We start from the raw sequence: 18894 nt of genomic DNA on the forward strand, positions 1-18894 counted from the left end.
GGAGGAGTGCAGAGCCCCAGCAGTGGCCTGGGTGGTTAAATAAAATGGGGATCCCACGAGCTAGGGAAGGTCTCCCCAGAATAATGAGGCTGAAGGGTCGGCACTGCACGCCTGACGTCTCTGGACACAGTCCGAAGTGCACTTGCCGAGGGGCTACTGGCTACGTTGATTAGGTTGGCACCAGCAGGTGCAATATCAGTTAGTGTGAATTGTCCAGCGGGGAAGCAATTACAGAAGCCAGACCTCCCACCTTCTGCTCCCCATAATGACCCTGGGTCCATACTCCCATAAAGAACAGGGAAGCAGGGCATCGGGGGGGGTAGGGCAGCGGGTTAAGCGCACGTGGCGCGAAGCATAAGGACCTGCATAAGGATCCCAGTTCGAGCCCCCGGGCTCCCCGCCTGCAGGGGAGTCGCTTCACAGGCGGTGAAGCAGGTCTGCAGGTGTCTGTCTTTCTCTCCTCCTGTCTTTTCCTCCTCTCTCCATTTCTCTCTGTTCTATCCAACAACGACATCAATAACAATAATAACTACAACAACAATAAAAAAAAACAAGAGCAACAAAAGTAAAAAAAAATAGGGAAGCTTTCAAGGGAGGGGATGGATAGGGAGCTCTGAAGGGTGGGCATCGTGTGGAAGTGTACCCCTTTTATCCTATGGTCTTGTCAGTAGTTCCATTTTATAAATAAGAATTTAAAAATGAAAAAATGCATGTGAAAATGTTCAATGATTTCTCTTGAAATAAGAGAATTGAATGTTTAATTCGCAGGATCTGAAAAACAATACAGAAAAGTAAAAACTGTGTCACCGATCGTCGTACTAGTCAGAAGCATCTGCTGTTATGTTGATGCCACTTTCTGGCCCTTGGCCATGTAAATGCCGTGATGAGAGCAAGCTTCAGGTACTGCTCTGCAGCCCGGCTTCTCCACCGAGCTGCTGTCAGAAAGAGCCATGATGTTCGCTGACACTTCAAAAATGATTGTAGCTCCGATATAGCACCGTTACACCGGTGTCGTGGTCGACTCAGTCACTGTGCTTAGTTAATGCGAACCTCAAGCTGATGACGGTTTCCTGCGGTCGTGTGTGTGAGCGTTTTAAACAGTTTTGCTGTGGTAGATTGAAGACATCAGGTCAAACCACCTCAGTCGTGCAGCTCAGTGAAGCTTAGTCGTTTTACCAGGTGGGACAGTTTATCAGCAGAATTGGCTACAAACACTTTCTTCTCCCCAACAACCTTTTCCGCCTCCATTTTTAGTTCATCCTCTCCCCCAGCCCGAGTCTCAGGCGGCCAGTGCTGTTTCTCTCTGCACCCAGTGGCCGTTCCTGAACAGCCCGTCGGGCCTTGTGTGTGGAGCGCCTGTCTCCGTTAGCTGCGTCTGTCTGCCCGCCGTGATGCTGCAGTCCATCCATGACATTTCGCCTTTTTATTGAACGGTATTCCGAGATAGGGTCGACTGCATTCTGTCTGTCCAGCCAGCAGTGGCTGGGCATTTTGGTTGTGTCCGGTTCTCAGAGTCGTGCAGTGGGCTGTTGTGAGCACTCTCGAGGAAGCCTGTGCACAGAGGCATCAAGATACCCTGGCCTTCTTGGGCAGCTGATGAGTTAGTTGTATGGGAAGATTTCACACTGAGCATCTGAGCCACCGCCAGCATGTTTCCAAAGTGACTTCACCATTCAACATTCCCATCGGCAGCGTCCGAGGAGCTGCTGCTTCCTCTATTCTAGCAGCACAGACTGTCATCCGGTGTACTGGCTTCTGGCCACTTCTCTCTGGCCTTACTGGCATTGACAGTGAGCGTCTAGTCAGACACCGAGTCGGCATTTGCATGTGGCCTCTGAAATGTTAAGAAACCTGTAATTTCTGTCATATTGCAACAATAATTACCTCCATTGCTTTTCTATTTAACTCATGTCAATTTTGCTAATAAACGGACTCTAGGATTCTGGGACTCAAGGACTCAGATTCTAGATTCACGCTAAGAGTCCCCTGGTGTCTTTTACTTTGTGTCACCCCTGTCGTGAGCGAGAAAGAACCAGCCCGTTACCTTTCCCCTGGAGGACACCCTGCCGGAGAAGGAGAGAGACACCCCGAAAGGGGACAGCCTGTGAGGGACACCCATCACTCCCCGCACCGGCGTGGACACGGAAAAACTTCACCAACCAGCCCCAGCCTCTAATCAGCTCAACTTAAAGTTGCTAATTAGCTCGTTTAACCTGAACTAGGCTTCCAAGTCAACTTGACTTCTTTTTAAATTTTTTAAAATTATCTTTACTTATTTATTTGAATAAATTATTTATAGAGACATCCAGAAATCGAGAGGGAAGGGGGTGATAGAGAGGGAGAGAGACAGAGAGACACCTGCAGCCCTGCTTCACCACTTGTGAAGCTTTCCCTCTGCAGGTGGGGACTGAGGCTCGAACCCGGGTCCTTGCACACTGTAACGTGTGCTCAACCAGGTGCGCCACCACCCAGCCCCTCAACTTGACTTTTGAAGACACAAGCATCATATCAAAAACACCTACATAAGGAAACTATTAATTGGGAGTCGGGCGGTAGCGCAGCGGGTTAAGCACAGGTGGCGCAAAGCGCAAGGACCGGCGTAAAGATCCTGGTTCGAGCCCCTGGATCCCCACCTGCAGGGGAGTTGTTTCACAGGCGGTGAAGCAGGTCTGCAGGTGTCTGTCTTTCTCTCCCCCTCTCTGTCTTCCCCTCCTCTCTCCATTTCTCTCTGTCCTATCCAACAATGACGACAGCAATAACAACAACAACAATAACTACAACAATAAAAAAAAGCAAGGGCAACAAAAGGGAATAAATAAATAAATATTAAAAATATTTTAAAAAGAAAATATTAATCAACTGAGCAAAAGACATCACTATGAGAATAAAATTTATGTTAAAAAGTACAGACATTTGAAGCCGCATAGCTGATAACAGGCTCGTATCCTAAAGATGCACAGTAAGTACTTTTACACGTGTGTGTGCCAGTAAACTGACGAGAAGAATCCCCAACTGACCCAAATGAAGAGCAGAGAAAATGGAAAAAAATTCTCCATGTAAGACGTCAAGGTCCACACCCCCCCAAAGTGATGGAAAGCCCCTCTACTCATTCATCAGGATGATGTGAATAGCAGCTGCAGCAAGGGAGAGCCAACAGGATGGTCAGAGAGAAAATACAGGTGTTCCCGAGCTGGGACAGATGGGGCTTTGGGATGAACCAGACCTAGTGGGAAAGGCTCAGAAGGTCAGAGAGAAAATACAGGTGTTCCTGAGCTGGGACAGATGGGGCTTTGGGATGAACCAGACCTAGTGGGAAAGGCTCAGAAGGTCAGAGAGAAAATACAGGTGTTCCTGAGCTGGGACAGATGGGGCTTTGGGATGAACCAGACCTAGTGGGAAAGGCTCAGAAGGTCAGAGAGAAAATACAGGTGTTCCTGAGCTGGGACAGATGGGGCTTTGGGATGAACCAGACTTAGTGGGAAAGGCTCAGAAGGTCAGAGAGAAAATACAGGTGTTCCTGAGCTGGGACAGATGGGGCTTTGGGATGAACCAGACTTAGTGGGAAAGGCTCAGAAGGTCAGAGAGAAAATACAGGTGTTCCCGAGCTGGGACAAACGGGGCTTTGGGATGAAACAGACCTAGTGGGAAAGGCTCAGAAGGTCAGAGAGAAAATACAGGTGTTCCCGAGCTGGGACAAACGGGGCTTTGGGATGAACCAGACCTAGAGGGAAAAGGCTCAGAAGGTCAGAGAAAATACAGGTGTTCCCGAGCTGGGACAGATGGGGCTTTGGGATGAACCAGACTTAGTGGGAAAGGCTCAGAAGGTCAGAGAGAAAATACAGGTGTTCCTGAGCTAGGACAAACGGGGCTTTGGGATGAAACAGACCTAGTGGGAAAGGCTCAGAAGACTTGCACTTGCAGTTGGCATCACCATGAAGGGAAAAGCCTCGAAACAAACTGATGGTATCTGCAGACTACAGAATTCTACCTGGGTTTTCAGGAAAAGCTTAGAACTGAGTAATATTCAAACCCAGTAGAAATACCGAGATACATTTCAGGGGTTGGTATGACAGGAATTGATGAGATACAAGACAGTTATTCTCCATAACACAAGCAACTTAATTATCCAAAGGTATCTGAGAGAAGCATAGGGGTTAAACCCGTAGGGTGAGGCAGAGAGATGATGGATATCAAAAGGCCATATAGTTTGGCATTTCTCTTGTCTGGGGTCTGAGGTGTGTGATGAAGTCTGTGATAAGGTGTGTTCTCCTGTGATCAGAAGGTGACTTTGAATGAGTGAATCTGCGGCCATGTGGCCTGCAGTTAATGGAGGGAAGTACTGGGGTATCTGTGGGCCTGAGAGTCAAGAAGGAAAGAACCAAGTCTGAGTTTCCCCCCTTATGCTCACCTCGGTTGAGAGAGACTTACCAAGAGGTTATCTTCTCAGACCTCCATCCAAGGACGGGGGTGGTTCTCCCTAAGCTCTGTCAGGCTCACACATGTTCCCAACAGTCCCCCTCCCCTCCCCTCCCCTCCCCTCCCCTCCCCTCCCCTCCCCTCCCCTCCCCTCCCCTCCCCTCCCCTCCCCTCCCCTTCCCTTCCTGCCTGAACATGGCTTTCCTGCTCTGAGACCACTGCATGCTCCACTCAGCACCTCAGCCTCCCAGCTGCCTCTCTAGCTGGAGCTGAAGCTTCTCGGCTGGTTGTCAGCCCCTCAACTGCCCCCGTCAGCCCCAGCTCCTCGGCTGCTGCGAGCAAGCCTTTGAGCTGGCCTTTTGGAATTGGCTCCTGCCTCTGGGGCTCAGCGTCACTGAGTGCAGGGCAGTGGCACCTCTATTTCCATCTCTCAGGCTTTTGCGGTGTTACTCTGATATTTCCAAAGAGGTTTAAGAAGTTGATTCTGTGTTTTGGTTGTTGTGGTGAGATTGCTGGTTTACCACAATCGCATCTTTACCAAAAAGTAAAGAATTTTTACAAAGCATTTTGCATGGGTGGCTGCTTTATTAAGAGAGTTCTTATATTTAGTTCAGGGGAGACAGCATAATGGTTATGCAAAGAGACTCTCATGCCGGAGGCTCCAAAGTCTCAGGTCCAGTCCCCTGCAGAACTGAGCAGTGCTCTGGTAAAATAGAAAAAAAGAAAAACAAATTCTTCAGAATTTTGAAGGATGAATATGGGATGATCTCACTCATAGAAGTTGAAAAATAAGAACAGAAGGGGAAACACAGAGCAGAATTTGGCCTGGGTTTGGAGTATTGCAGCAAAGCATTTTCCCTGTGTGTTTGTGTGTGTGTGTGTGTGTGTGTGTGTGTGTGTGTGTGTGTGTGTGGAGGTGCCTTACGTTCAGGTCCTGAGCCCCTGAATTGGTGGAAGGGGACCTAGGTGATGATAGTGTGTGGGGGGGGTTGGTGAGGGGTTAATGTTTTGCAGAAAACTGAGAAATTTGTAGTCTGGAAGGTGGCTTAGTGGATAAGGCATTGGACTCTTAAGCATGAGGTCCTGAGTTCAGTCCTGGTAGAACATGTACCAGAGTGATGTCTGGCTCTTTTTATTAAGTTAAAACAATTTTTCTATTATCTTTATGTGTTGGATAGAGACAGCCAGAAATCAAAGTCAAGAGGGTGGGGGAGACAGAGAGACAGAGAGACACCTGCAGCCCTGCTTCACCACTGGCAAAGCTTTCCCCCTGCAGGTGGGGACCAGGGGCTTGAACCTGGGTCCTTGTGCACTGTAAGGTGTGTGATTTTTTTTTTAAATATTTATTTACTCCCTTTTGTTGCCCTTGTTGTTTTATTGTTGTTGTCATTATTGAATAGGACAGAGAGAAATGGAGAGAGGAGGGGGAGACAGAGACAGGTAGAGAGAAACAGACACCTGCAGACCTGCTTCACTGCCCGTGAAGCGACTCCCCTGCAGGTGGGGAGCCGGGGTTCGAACCGGGATCCTTATGCCGGTCCTTGTGCTTTGCGCCACGTGCGCTTAACCCGCTGCGCTACTGCCCGACCCCCGTATAATGTATGTGCTTAAGCAGATGCACTACCACCTGGCCCCCTACTTTAGCTTTTCCAAGCAGAGACAGGGAGAGAGAGGAAAGCACCGCGACACTGAAGCTTCAGCCAACGCCATGTGTGGGGACTGAACCTGGCGTCCACATGGAAGGTACCTGGCCGCTGCTCTGCCCTGTGGGCCTCCTGAGTGTCTTGTGTTGATTCTTCTTGGCGTCTGATTCTTGGTAGATCACATCAAAAGCCACCCAGCAGGAAGCCCTGAAGTGCTGTTTCCTGTGTCATCTTGTGCTCAGGACTAGCTGGTGTTTCTTGAGTCACTGATTTTGGAGCAAGGCCCCCATCCCGGACTGTGAGACGTCCAGAGTGTGAGGCTCTGTCTTCTCTCACCAGCTAGGACCTCTGGCCTGGGGTCAGGTTCTCCGCTGTGAGATAGACGTCCCATCTGTTCGGGTGACTCTTTCCTCCCTCAGTTTGCCCGGTTGATAGGCCTTCCTCACCTTCCTCGCTTTACTGTTATTCCTGGGGCCATCTGGCAGCAGCCGGGCAGCAACCTTGCACTCTGAAGGGGCTGAAGGCAGCTTGTAAAGACACACAGAGAATGGGAATCCGCGTCTACACATTCTCTGCTCACAGAGTTGACCCGGCGTACCTGCGAGGCTGGCTTCCAGGCGTTATCCTGAGAGTTTATGAGGAATTGTCAGAGAAATATGCCTAAGGGTGAGGCATGGGGACATTTTCCTGACTGCTTAGCATATACCCTGACTTTCTGGATTGCAGATTCTCCCTTTACTCCAGCGTGGCCCTCATTCTAGTCACTTGCTGCCCTGTCCTAACTTTTTCAGTTATTTCATCAACTCTGCACAAAACATAATATCTGTTCCCATGTTGTCTCTGGCCCTCAGGGAGTGGTGTTCTGAAGAAAAAATGGAGCCTTTGGGGAAGGCTGTTCTAAAAATAAAATCCTTGTTAAACCAGAGGTGTGGGCCAAATGGAGAGGAAGGATTTTGAACAGAACATTGCCATATTAAATTGGGATAAAAATCCCTTTCCTGGGGCTGAGTGATGGTATGTTCGGTTGATCACACACATCATCACCCCCAAGCCCTGGGTTCAAGCCCCCCACCCCCATCTGCAGGGGGAGCTGCAGGAGCCGTGAAGCAGGGCTGCAGGTGTCTTACTTTCTCTCTGTATCTCCCCTTCTCCTCTCACTGGGTTTTGAAGCATTCATCCTTGTTTTCTGCAAACTTCTATTCAGCTTAGCAGTAAAAATAATGTTTGTTTGTTTATTTACAAGGGGCAGGGCAGGGGCGGGGGTGGTGGCAGAGAGGACCATTGCCTCGTCGTGACGTTCACAACACCTAGAATCAAACTTGGAAGCTCACGCTTGTGCTCTGACCACCGTGCCTCCTCTCTGGCCACAACACACGTCTTTTAGCCGAGCGAGAGTCACAGTTGTGTCCTTTCTTAGGAACCTTCTTGTTCATGTCTTTTGCCCGTTTCTTTTCCTTTTTGCTTGTCTAGCTATGCTTGTCACAAGCTTTCTTACTAATACGCTCGCACAAATGCAGTAAAGCCCAGGAACATTTGTGCACCTTGAGTCCTGCCCAGAAAGCCAGCACAAGCATAAGAAGGAGGCCACAGACTGGCGGCACTGCCCGCCCTGTGCTGCCCTCCTCATTCTGTCACCGTGGAGCGGCTCCTCCTCACGGGTCTCACTTCTGTTCACGTTCCTGCTCACTTTCACTGCCAAGCACAGTAGCTGGTGTCATAGGTGACGCTGATGGCTGGTGGTGCTGTATGTAGTTTGCTGTGTGAATTCACACCACTGGACAGTCTACTGCCAGGGCGGCACTGACTTTGTTAAATGGGCTTGGCAAACAGTGTGACAGCGGCCCTGAATCTGCCTCTGCTCAGTGTACCTGGCGTCACTTCAGGAACTTGTGCCACAAGGTGGATGTTGACCTGGTGCGTCTGGAGCCAGACATCCTGCAGCTCTAGTAAGTGCCCAGACAGTGGGAGGGTACTGGCAGGACCCGGGTACTGGGTACTGACTGAGCACCAGGCTCCTCAGTCATGTTGTTGATTTTATGTTTCTTCCTGTGTTGTTTCAAAGACAAGGACTATGGAGCTGGGTGGTAGCGCAATGGGTTAAGTGCACATGGCACAAAGCACAAGGACCGGCGTAAGGATCCAAAGCACAACGACCCGCGTAAGGATCCCGGTTCGAGCCCCCGGCTCCCCACCTGTAGGGGAGTCGCTTCACAGGCGGTGAAGCAGGTCTGCAGGTGTCTGTCTTTCTCTCCCCCTCTCTGTCTTCCCCTCCTCTCTGTCGCCTGCGGCGGCGGGATGCTGCAGAGAGAGAGGTACGGAACAGAAAGGGAACACAATCCTTTATTGTTGGGTCAGACGGGTGGTTCAGGCCACGTGGAGCCAGCCAAACTGGCTGTCCCCTGCTACCGCACCACCCCTCCGTCACTGTGGTAAAAGCCGGGCAAGGAAGAGAGAGAGGGGAGAGGGAGAGGGAGAGGGAGAGGGAGAGGGAGAGGGAGGGGCAGGGGCAGGGGCAGGAGCAGAGGGAGGGGCAGGGGCAGGGGCAGAGGGAGAGGGAGAGGGAGGGGCAGGGGCAGGGGCAGGGGGAGGGGGAGGGGGAGAGGGAGGGCGGAAGTAGGAGGGTTTTATAGGGAAATAACCAGGAGTGACATGTCGGGACAGGATTGGTTGGGAGAGGCACTTGAGAATATCATGGGAAGTGGCAAAACCTGAGGGCAAAGACTGCATCTGCATAATTCCCCAACACTCTCCATTTCTCTCTGTCCTATCCAACAACAACATCAATAACAACAGCAATAATAACCACAATAATAAAAGCAAGGCAGCAAAAGGGAATTAATATTAACAAAAATAAAAAAAAAAACACAGGGACTAGGGCAGCAGATGGCATCGCAATAGAGTCTTATGCTCCCATTCAAATAAAAGGCCATGGAGACACAGGCAGAGAAGGGGAGAGGACCCAGAGTGCTGGGGGCCTTTGCAGAGCACCCGCGCTAAGCAGACACAGAGTGCTGGTGGGAGGAGGCGTCAGCGGAGACAGACAGCAGCTTTCTGGGTGATAGGCACAAGGCTGAGTGGCTCCCTGGTTTCCCTGCTTTATAGCCTTGGAGAATGCAGACGTTGGGAACCTCTTTGAGGTCTGGGTCTCGCTGTGGACGTCAACACAGCTCCTTAGTCCCCGGGTAACCCTGATGCCACGAGGGTCCTTAGTCCTGGTCCTGTCAAGATGTGTAGCAGCAGGACTCTGCAGCGGGACTCCTGAGCCCGTGTCCCACGGATTTGATCTGCACGTTTAACTAAAAGCCGAAGGAAAGAGAGCAGCACTTGTTGAAGTTCGTCAAAAAGGCAGTGAAGTGCCTTCACTAACCTCTACGTTAACTGTGTCACTTAGCTAGAAAGAATAGGTCTTTTTTAAAAAAATCTTTATTTATTTATTGGACAGAGAGAACCAGACGAGTGGGAAGAGGAGATGAAGGAGAGAGAGAGACACCCGCAGACCTGCTCCAGCACTGCCAGAGCTTTTCCTCTGCAGGGGGGGCCGGGGGGCTTGATCCGGGTCCTTGCACACTGTAACATGTGCGCTCAATCAGGCGCACCACCACCTGGCCCCTTAGAATAGCTCTTATTGACCGAATATTGAGAATTTCATTAAGGCATATGTGTCCAGATATGTTGAAAATATTCTTTGGGATCTAAGTGGATGGCTTTTATTTCCTAATACAAGTAACATGCTTATTAAAATGAAGATATAGAAGTGAGAACCTATGTTCCCGTCACTATTAACATGCTACTTTCAACACTGGATAGTTGTTTTCTTCAAGTCTCTCACGTTAGCTGTATATTTGTACACAGCGTAATCACACACACACATACACACGTGCACACACACACACACATACACAGCATAATCACCCCCCACACATATACACATACACGCGCACACACATACATAAATGTACACACACGTACACACATACACACTCACACATGCACACACATACACACAGAGACACATACACACATACATACACATACACACATGCACACTCACACACACATACACACATATACATACATACACACACTCACACACACATATACATACATACACATACACACACGCACACACACATACACACATATACATACATACACATACACACACGCACACACTCACACACATACACACATATACATACATACACATACACACACGCGCACACACACACACACATACACACACACACATCTTTCAGAGTTGTCACTGGGGTTCGGTGCATATTCCCAGAGGGGCATTTTCCCCCCTGTTTTTGATAGATGGCTACAGACAAAAGAGACAGAGAGAGAGAGAGAGAGAGACACCAGCAGCACTGCTCCGCTGCTCAGGAAGCTTCCTGCCTGCAGGTGGAGACCAGGGGCGTGACGCACGGTGACTCGCGTGCTCGACTGGGTGCCGCACCTCCCAGCCCCTCTACCTGCAGTATTCTACCCCTTTTTATGAGTTTAGTATGGAAAGCATTTCTCCCTGTTCTTCATACATCACACAAAATGGCTGGATCCTGTCTCAGTGAGTAACGCAGCCCCTGAAGATTGGCCAAGTGCTGACAAGTGCTGTTTCGAAGGGAGCGTACGCTTTTCAGGCAGGGCTTGAACAAGACGGGAGGGGCCCTTTGTCTGGAGGGGCCAGCAGGTGTCTGGGACCCTCCCCTCCCCGGCCAGTGCTTTGAGGTAGAGCGGTCGGCAGTCACGTGGGCCAGGGGTTGTGCTGCCTGGTGATGGCCGGGCAGGCAGCTAGTCAGAGAGACAGCTGTTACGGTCTGGGAAGAGACGGGGAAGTGGCGCACAGCTGCACACGGCTCGAAGCCATTCTGGGGCAGGTTTTGGGGTCCGTCCTCATACCCACTCAATCCTAGATTCTTGTCAGTCATGAATATGCTAAATCCCTATGTTTTCTTAGAAGAAAAAAGTTTATTCACTGTTGTTGCAGCTGCTGGTGGTAGTCTATCAAATGTTTAAATGATTAAGTTTGTTCTTTAAAATTTTTATTTGGCTCCAGTTAGGTGGTTAGACTTAAGAGTGGAGCGGGAGAGGCCATTGAGAAGGCTCCTGCCTTGACTAGAGACATGGTCATGGAAACAAAGGGGAGAAATACTTAGAGAATGACTGTGGCATTGATAAGGTGGAGTTGACACAGTGGTGGGAGAACACAGGAAATGGTGTTTTATTCTGGACTAGAAAGATGTCATCTTGGGACTGACTCTCTGCCTTCTTCGAGGCTGGACACAAGGGCAAGTGTGAAGCAAACCAAGAAGGGAGAAGCAGAGGGCATCTGTTTCTGACCTCTGTCCCTTCTGTGCCTGCCGAGACACCAGCAGACACCAGCTGACGTGAGGTAGCTCTCAGGCAGACTTCACCTTCAGGTTCTCTAGCTCCGAGGGCTGTGGGAAGCCTCTGGAATGATTCAGGGAGGCCCGTTCTGTCTTTGAAGTGGCCGGGAAGAGAGAAAGTTCAGCTGGGCCACGGGAACAGAGGGAATCATTGCAAGGTTCTGGAGATGTCCCTTCACACCAGACCCTTCCTCCAGTGTCACTTCCTAGCTAATGCTCCGTTGGACTCCAGGCTCTTCCAGTGAAAGCAACTCTTTGGGCAAGGACGCATCTTGGTGGTGACAGAATTTTGTCCCCCTACTAATTCTACTTTGAGGGTGGAAGTGAATGGATGCAGAGGCCATTAGTGATGGTTAGTGTACCTGATGAAGGTCATGTTGTATAAGACTGTAGTGTGATTTTATATGGGCCATTAGTGATGGGTAGTGTACCTGATGAAGGTCATGTTGGTATAAGACTCTGTAGTGTGATTTTATATGGCCATTAGTGATGGTTAGTGTACCTGATGAAGGTCATGTTGTATAAGACTGTAGTGTGATTTTATATGGGCCATTAGTGATGGTTAGTGTACCTGATGAAGGTCGTGTTGGTATAAGACTGTAGTGTGATTTTATATGACCATTAGTGATGGTTAGTGTACCTGATGAAGGTCGTGTTGGAATAAGACTGTATGTAGTGTGATTTTATATGGCCATTAGTGATGATTAGTGTACCTGATGAAGGTCATGTTGGTGTAGACATTAGTGTGATTTTATCTCACCATTAGTGATGGTTAGTGTACCTGATGAAGGTCGTGTTGGTATAAGACTCTGTAGTGTGATTTTATATGGCCATTAGTGATGGTTAGTGTACCTGATGAAGGTCGTGTTGGTATAAGACTCTGTAGTGTGATTTTATATGGCCATTAGTGATGGTTAGTGTACCTGATGAAGGTCATGTTGGTATAAGACATTAGTGTGATTTTATATGGCCACTAGTGATGGTTAGTGTACCTGATGAAGGTCGTGTTGGTATAAGACTCTGTAGTGTGATTTTATCTGACCATTAGTGATGGTTAGTGTACCTGATGAAGGTCGTGTTGGTATAAGACTCTGTAGTGTGATTTTATATGGCCATTAGTGATGGTTAGTGTACCTGATGAAGGTCGTGTTGGTATAAGACTCTGTAGTGTGATTTTATATGGCCATTAGTGATGGTTAGTGTACCTGATGAAGGTCGTGTTGGTATAAGACTCTGTAGTGTGATTTTATATGGCCATTAGTGATGGTTAGTGTACCTGATGAAGGTCGTGTTGGTATAAGACTCTGTAGTGTGATTTTATATGACCACTAGTGATGGTTAGTGTACCTGATGAAGGTCCTGTTGGTATAAGACTCTGTAGTGTGATTTTATATGACCATTAGTGATGGTTAGTGTACCTGATGAAGGTCGGGTTGGTATAAGACTCCGTAGTGTGATTTTATATGACCATTAGTGATGGTTAGTGTACCTGATGAAGGTCGTGTTGGTATAAGACTCCGTAGTGTGATTTTATACGGCCTTTTCAGCGTCCTTTTCTTGACTTGCACCAAATCTTAATTGGAAAGGAGTATAATTTGGCACTAATCATTCTCTGTTGACTTCTTTTCTTTGCGTTCCAAGTTCAGTATCACTTTACTGAGGAGACGTTAATTCAGGGGATGTGTTCTGTAGTGAGGGCTTCCTAGAAACCATGGTGGAAGGCAGTGCTAACATTCTGGAAGGCTGTTTTGGGAGGTCTTGTATCAAGATTTGGGTGTCAAGAGAGGGGCAGTCAGGGCAGATGGCGTTCTACTGTCCAAAGTCAAGTGTCTTGATTTTGTTTGTTTGTTTTTTAGGTGAGACAAAGCAAAGAGACAGTGAATGAGACCACATCACCAGCACTGGAGCTTCCCTCAATGCAGTGGGGGCCGGGCTCCAATCTGCATGGATGACATGGCGAAGCAGAGCACCGTTCAAGAGGGCTGTTTCGGAGATGCTCAAGTAAGTTCCCTGATAGGCAGTCAGTCTCGAAAGAGCTTTCCGAGGACTTGCTCCAAGAAGCTCAAAGGACAGAGAATCTTTTCATTTCCTTCCTCCCTCCCTCTCTCCTCTCTCCCTTCTTTCCTTTACTCCCCTCTTTCTTTGTTTTTCATCACTATATCTCCTTTTTTTTTGCTCACCAAAGGTCTGTGTTCCTACCCCCACAGATCACCGCTCTTGGTCTCCCACGTCTGAGGTGTAGGCTCACGTCTTTCTTCACCCCCGAGTACTCAGGTGTCTCCATCCTGCACATGAGTGAGACATCCTGGAGTCGTCCTTCACCTCCGGACTGGCTTCACTGAGCATCATCTGCTCCAGTTCCATTCACTTTATCCCAGAAGACACAATATCATCTTTTTTATTGCTGAGTAATATTCCATTGAGTATATGTCCCATAACTTTTTTTTTTTACTTTTATTTATAAAAAGAAACACTGACAAAAACCATAGGATAAGAGAGGTACAACTCCACACAAATCCCACCACCAGAACTCCGTATCCCACCCCCTCCCCTGATAGCTTTCCCATTCTCTATCCCTCTGGGAGTATGGGCCCAGGGTCATTGTGGGATGCAGAAGGTGGAAGGTCTGGCTTCTGTCATTGCTTCCCTGCTGAACTTGGGTGTTGGCAGGTGGACCCACACTCCCAGCCTGTCTCTCTCTTTCCCTAGTGGAGTCGTAAGTTTTGGCTGTGTGGTAAGTTCTTTTTTCACGGGAACTTGATTTTCTTAGACAGTAGGGATTCCAGATTAGGGATTGCTTGAGGGGCTGCATCTTTATATTTCTTGGCTGTGCTTCATGTACAGGTCAGAGTACTGAGGACATTTCTGGCTCTCTCTTCCTCAGAACATGTGCTGTCACTTAGCCCCTGCTGCTCCAGGACACTGTCACCCTCATTTCATTCAGGAACTTTGCTGATGGAGGACACACCCCTCAGTGTCAGTCCAGGTGTGTAGAGAACAGCAACTCCACAGATGTTCAGCGGTGTGCTAGTCTTCTCAGTCTACGGGTTTCTTTTAATTTATTATCTGTATTGATTGACTAGAGACAACCAGAAATCGAGAGGGAAGGGGAAGGTAGAGAGGAGGAAAGACAGAGAGACACCAGCAGCCCTGCTTCACCACTCACGAAGTGGGGACTGGGGGCTTGAACCTGGGCCCTTGTACATTGTAACATGTGCATTCAACCAGGTGCGTCACCACCCGGCCCCTCAATCTGTGTTTTGTTGGTCTTCGTGAGGACAGTGCCATGCGGGTCCTGCCAGGTGATTTAGTCGGAAGTGGAAGGGCAGCTCCATGTGGTGAGAGCTCCTCAGTGCTGCTGCCTGTCAAGGTCTTTGGATAGTCTGCTGTGTCAGGAGCTGCCATGTCATCTCTGTTTCACACACTACAATCTACTGTGGGGACTGGCTGCTGATATAACCAACTAAACAGACTCTTAGGGACATAGTGGTCCCCACCCCCTTTAACAAGTTAATTTGATTTTACTATTTACTTTAAAATCCATTTTTGTAAGAGGTGGTGGTGTTTAGTGCACTGCCCAACTCAGGTGCAATGCCAAGGACTGAACCTGGATGCTTAGACCTGGAAGTTCTGTGTTTTAGCCAAATGAACAACGGCAGAGGACCCAAAACCTCTCTTTAGTGTAACGTTACCAATAAACTTTGTTTTAAATCTTTTATCCATTTTTTTAAATTATTATTTTGTTGTTCCTAAAGCTTTCAGTGCTCTGGGCCAGCTTTTTCAGAGAGACGCAGAGTGAAGGGGTAGGGGAGAGCTACCAAGCCTCAACTTTCCCCCAGTGCCTTTGTGCTCCCATTGGTGTGCCAGGGCCTTGGGTCACTGGAATGGTGAAGTGATGCCTCTCAGGTCAACTATCTTATCAACCTTGTTATCACACATGAGATAAGAGAGGGGAAGGGGAAGGGAGGGAGGAAGGAAGGGAGGGAGGTCAGAGCACCGTTTCTGTGTGGTACCATTGCTCCCCAGCTCCCCGGCTGAGCTGTTCTCTGAGCAGCGGCTGTGACCTGACCTAATGCTGCCCTCCCAACTGGACGCCTTGCCCGTGGGAGCCACTTTCGTGCATGTGTCTCAGATTGCTGTCTCTATACGTTGGAGAAACACTGCAGTCCAGCAGACGCTGATGCTTCTTTCTAGGCCCCCTCTGTGACTCACGCTGTGTGTTCTGCGGGGACTTGGGTGTGAGTCCAGCCCCAGTGACATAGAGGCAGGAGGCAGGCTCCTAGCACACATGGAGTCCCTTGCAGAAATCGTCCTCTCCAGGGATAGAGGGAATGCTGTCATTGATGCCAGGACTTGGAATGGTTGTTTCTTTAAATAAGAAGCAAGACTCTTCTGAACAAAGTCTTCAGTTTTCTTAATATTCCCAGAAATTTCCTTTTTAGTTTTATGCCCCTACTCCTTCCTATTCAAAGTCCTAACTTTAACAGAAGAAACTCTCTAAGGTTGAAAATATAATTTACATTGTAATATAATATAATATAATATAATATAATATAATATAATATAAACTCACAGTCACCTGTGACTTTGCTGCTATCATCGTAGGTGTATGGTACAGATCTCTTTGGACAGGTGTTTTGTTCCCTTTGAGTATCCCTGGAGAGAAAGCATGGGGTCACACATTAGGTCTATTTCTAGTGTTCCCAGGAACCTCCAAGCCGTGTTCCCACAGATGTCAGATCAGTTTCAGCTCCCACCACTAGTGGACAAGGCTTCTTTCCCCCACAGCCTCTCCAAGCTTGTTTCTGTCCTTTCTAATGTGTGACATTCTTCTAGGTGTAAAGTGGTTATCTCATTGTTATCTTTATGTGACCTTAGTGTTTCTTTCTTTTTTTTTTTTAATGTATTTATAAAACAAAAAACACCGACAAGACCATAGGACAAGAGCAGTACAGGGAGTCGGGCGGTGGCGCAGCGGGTTAAGCGCACATGGCACACAGCACAAGGACCGGCGTAAGGATCCCGGTTCGAGTCCCCGGCTCCCCACCTACAGGGGAGTCGCTTCACAGGCGGTGAAGCAGGTCTGCAGGTGTCTGTCTTTCTCTCTCCTCCTCTCTGTCTTCCCCTCCTCTCTCCATTTCTCTCTGTCCTATCCAACAACAATGACAACAATAACTACAGCAATAAAAACAACAAGGGCAACAAAAGGGAATAAATAAAAAATATATATTGTTAAAAAAAAGAACAGTACAACTCCACACAGTTCCCACCACCAGAACTCCGTATCCCACCCCGTTCCCTGACAGCTTTCCCTCTGGGAGCCTGGACCCAGGGTCGTTGTGGGACGCAGAGGGTGGAAGGTCTGGCTTCTGTGACTGCTTCTCTACTGGACACAGGGACCGTAGCATTTCTAAGGGGCTAAACGAGGAAAAAAGTACTCACCTGTCTGATGAAAAGTGAGAAGTTAAATTCGCCGTTCAGCAGGAATTCACTTCCCGTCTTACTTTTTCTGCTTGGGGCTTGTTTTGCAGGTCAGCGGAGTCCTGTGGACGCCGGAGCTCCTTGCTTCGCCCCAGGGCAGGTGGTGCCAGCCTGCCGCCGCCCCTGTGCTGAGATGCCCACCCCGGCGGCCCTTCCCCAGGAGCCACGGTCTCCGCGCCGGGGCTGACCGCGCCGCACGCCGGGACGTCCCATGCGACTGTGGTCATCTGTGAAATCACGGACGTGAACTCGACGGCCCAGCCGGCCCGTCGGTGCCCCTGCTCGGACACAGCGTGGACGCCATGGCTCCGACGGGGCCGGGCTCCCCGGTCAACAGCACGGCCGCGAGCCCGGCCCCGGCGCCCGACGGCCTCGGCGTGTCCCTGCGGGTCATCCTCGCAGCCACCATGGCCTTCATCCTGGCCGTGTCCCTCCTGGGGAACCTGGTCGTGTGCCTGCTGGTGTACCAGAAGGCGGCCATGCGCTCCGCCATCAACATCCTGCTGGCCAGCCTGGCGTGCGCCGACCTGCTGCTGGCGGTGCTCAGCATGCCCTGCGCCCTGGGCGCCGTGCTGGCCGCGCGCTGGCCCTTCGGGGAGCGCCTCTGCCGCCTGTCCGCCATGCTCTTCTGGCTGCTGGCCACGGAAGGGGCGGCCGTCCTGCTGATCATCAGCGTGGACAGGTTCCTCATCATAGTGCGGAGGCAGGACAGGCTGAACCCCGCCAAGGCCAAGGTCCTGACCGGCCTCTCGTGGGCCGCGTCCTTCTGCGTGGCCTTGCCGCTGGCCGTGGGCAAGCCCGGTCTGCAGGTGCCTGCCCGGGCCCCCCAGTGCACGTTCGGCTACAGCACCGACCCGGGCTACCGGGCGTACGTGGTCTTGATCGCCCTCCTGTCCTTCTTCCTGCCCCTCTTGGTCATGCTGTCCTCCTTCCTGGGCATCCTCAACACGCTGCGCCGGAACGCGCTGCGGGTCCGCAGCTACCCCGAGGGCGTGTGCCTCCGCCAGGCCGGCAAGCTGGGCCTCCTGAGTCTGCAGAGACCCTTGCAGATGAGCGTCGACATGGGCTTTAAGACGCGTGCCTTCGCCACCATCCTGATCCTCTTCGCGGTCTACGCGGTGTGCTGGGCCCCGTTCACCGCGTGCGGCCTGGCGGCCACGTTCAGCGAGCGCTTCTCCCAGCGGCGCGACTCCTTTGAGCTGAGCGCCTGGCTGCTGTGGCTCTGCTACCTCAAGTCCGCTCTGAACCCGCTCATCTACTACTGGAGGATCAAGAAATTCCACGATGCTTGTCTGGACATGATGCCCAAGGCCTTCAGGCTTCTGCCGCGGCTCCCGGGCCACACCCGGCGGCGGATTCGCCCCAGCACGGTCTACGTGTGCGCGGAGCACCGGACCGTGGTGTGACTGTCACAGGCGGGCGGGATGAGGCTGCTTCTTTCTCTGACTTTGAATTTGATTTCACATGGCTTCTTCACTTCCATATTGTGTGTGTGCGTGTGAGTGTGAGAGTGCGTGCGAGTGTGTGCATGTGTGCGCGCATGTGTGTGTGCATGTGTGTGTGAGTGTGCGCGTGTGTCTGTGTATGCGTGTGTGCATGTGTGTGTGCGTGTGAGTGCGTGCGACTGTGTGCATGTGTGTGCATGTGTGTGCATGTGTGAGTGTGCGCGTGTGCGCATATGTGTGTGCATGTGAGTGCGTGCGACTGTGTGCATGTGTGTGCGTGCATGTGCGTGTGTGTGCGTGTGAGTGTGCGAGTGTGTACATGTGTGTGTGCGTGTGTATGCGTGCATGCGTGTGCGTGTGTGTCCACATGTGTGTGTCCGCGCAGTGTAAAGAAAGAGTGGTGGTTACTTCTCACTCGGTTACCAAGGATACACAAGAGGGAAATGATCACAGTTACCTCCAGGGTTCAAGAGAAATCTTCTGCTTATGGTGGGGAGATGTTCTTTTATTTTCGTATCGATA

The 18894-nt window shown here is 50.1% G+C and overlaps 1 protein-coding gene and 1 long non-coding RNA gene across 2 annotated transcripts in view; both read left to right on the forward strand.

Moving 5' to 3' along the window:
• Positions 1–17095, forward strand: part of LOC132538334 (uncharacterized) — a 34554-nt gene extending 17459 nt beyond the window's left edge. The window contains exons 2-4 of the long non-coding RNA XR_009549731.1: positions 13303–13447; positions 14331–14432; positions 16978–17095. This is a non-coding gene — a long non-coding RNA (uncharacterized LOC132538334). The remainder of the gene's footprint in view (positions 1–13302; positions 13448–14330; positions 14433–16977) is intronic.
• A 3-nt stretch (positions 17096–17098) lies between these two features.
• GPR63 (G protein-coupled receptor 63) lies at positions 17099–18345 on the forward strand (the record flags this gene model as incomplete). The annotated part of the gene is given in 2 exon segments (XM_016189375.2): positions 17099–17183; positions 17186–18345. Coding segments are annotated over 2 exon segments (1233 nt in total), but the record flags the coding sequence as incomplete, so codon positions are not given.
• Positions 18346–18894: the final 549 nt, after the last annotated feature.

This window comes from Erinaceus europaeus, chromosome 4, assembly GCF_950295315.1.
Source record: "Erinaceus europaeus chromosome 4, mEriEur2.1, whole genome shotgun sequence".
Classification (NCBI taxonomy): Eukaryota; Metazoa; Chordata; class Mammalia; order Eulipotyphla; family Erinaceidae; genus Erinaceus; species Erinaceus europaeus.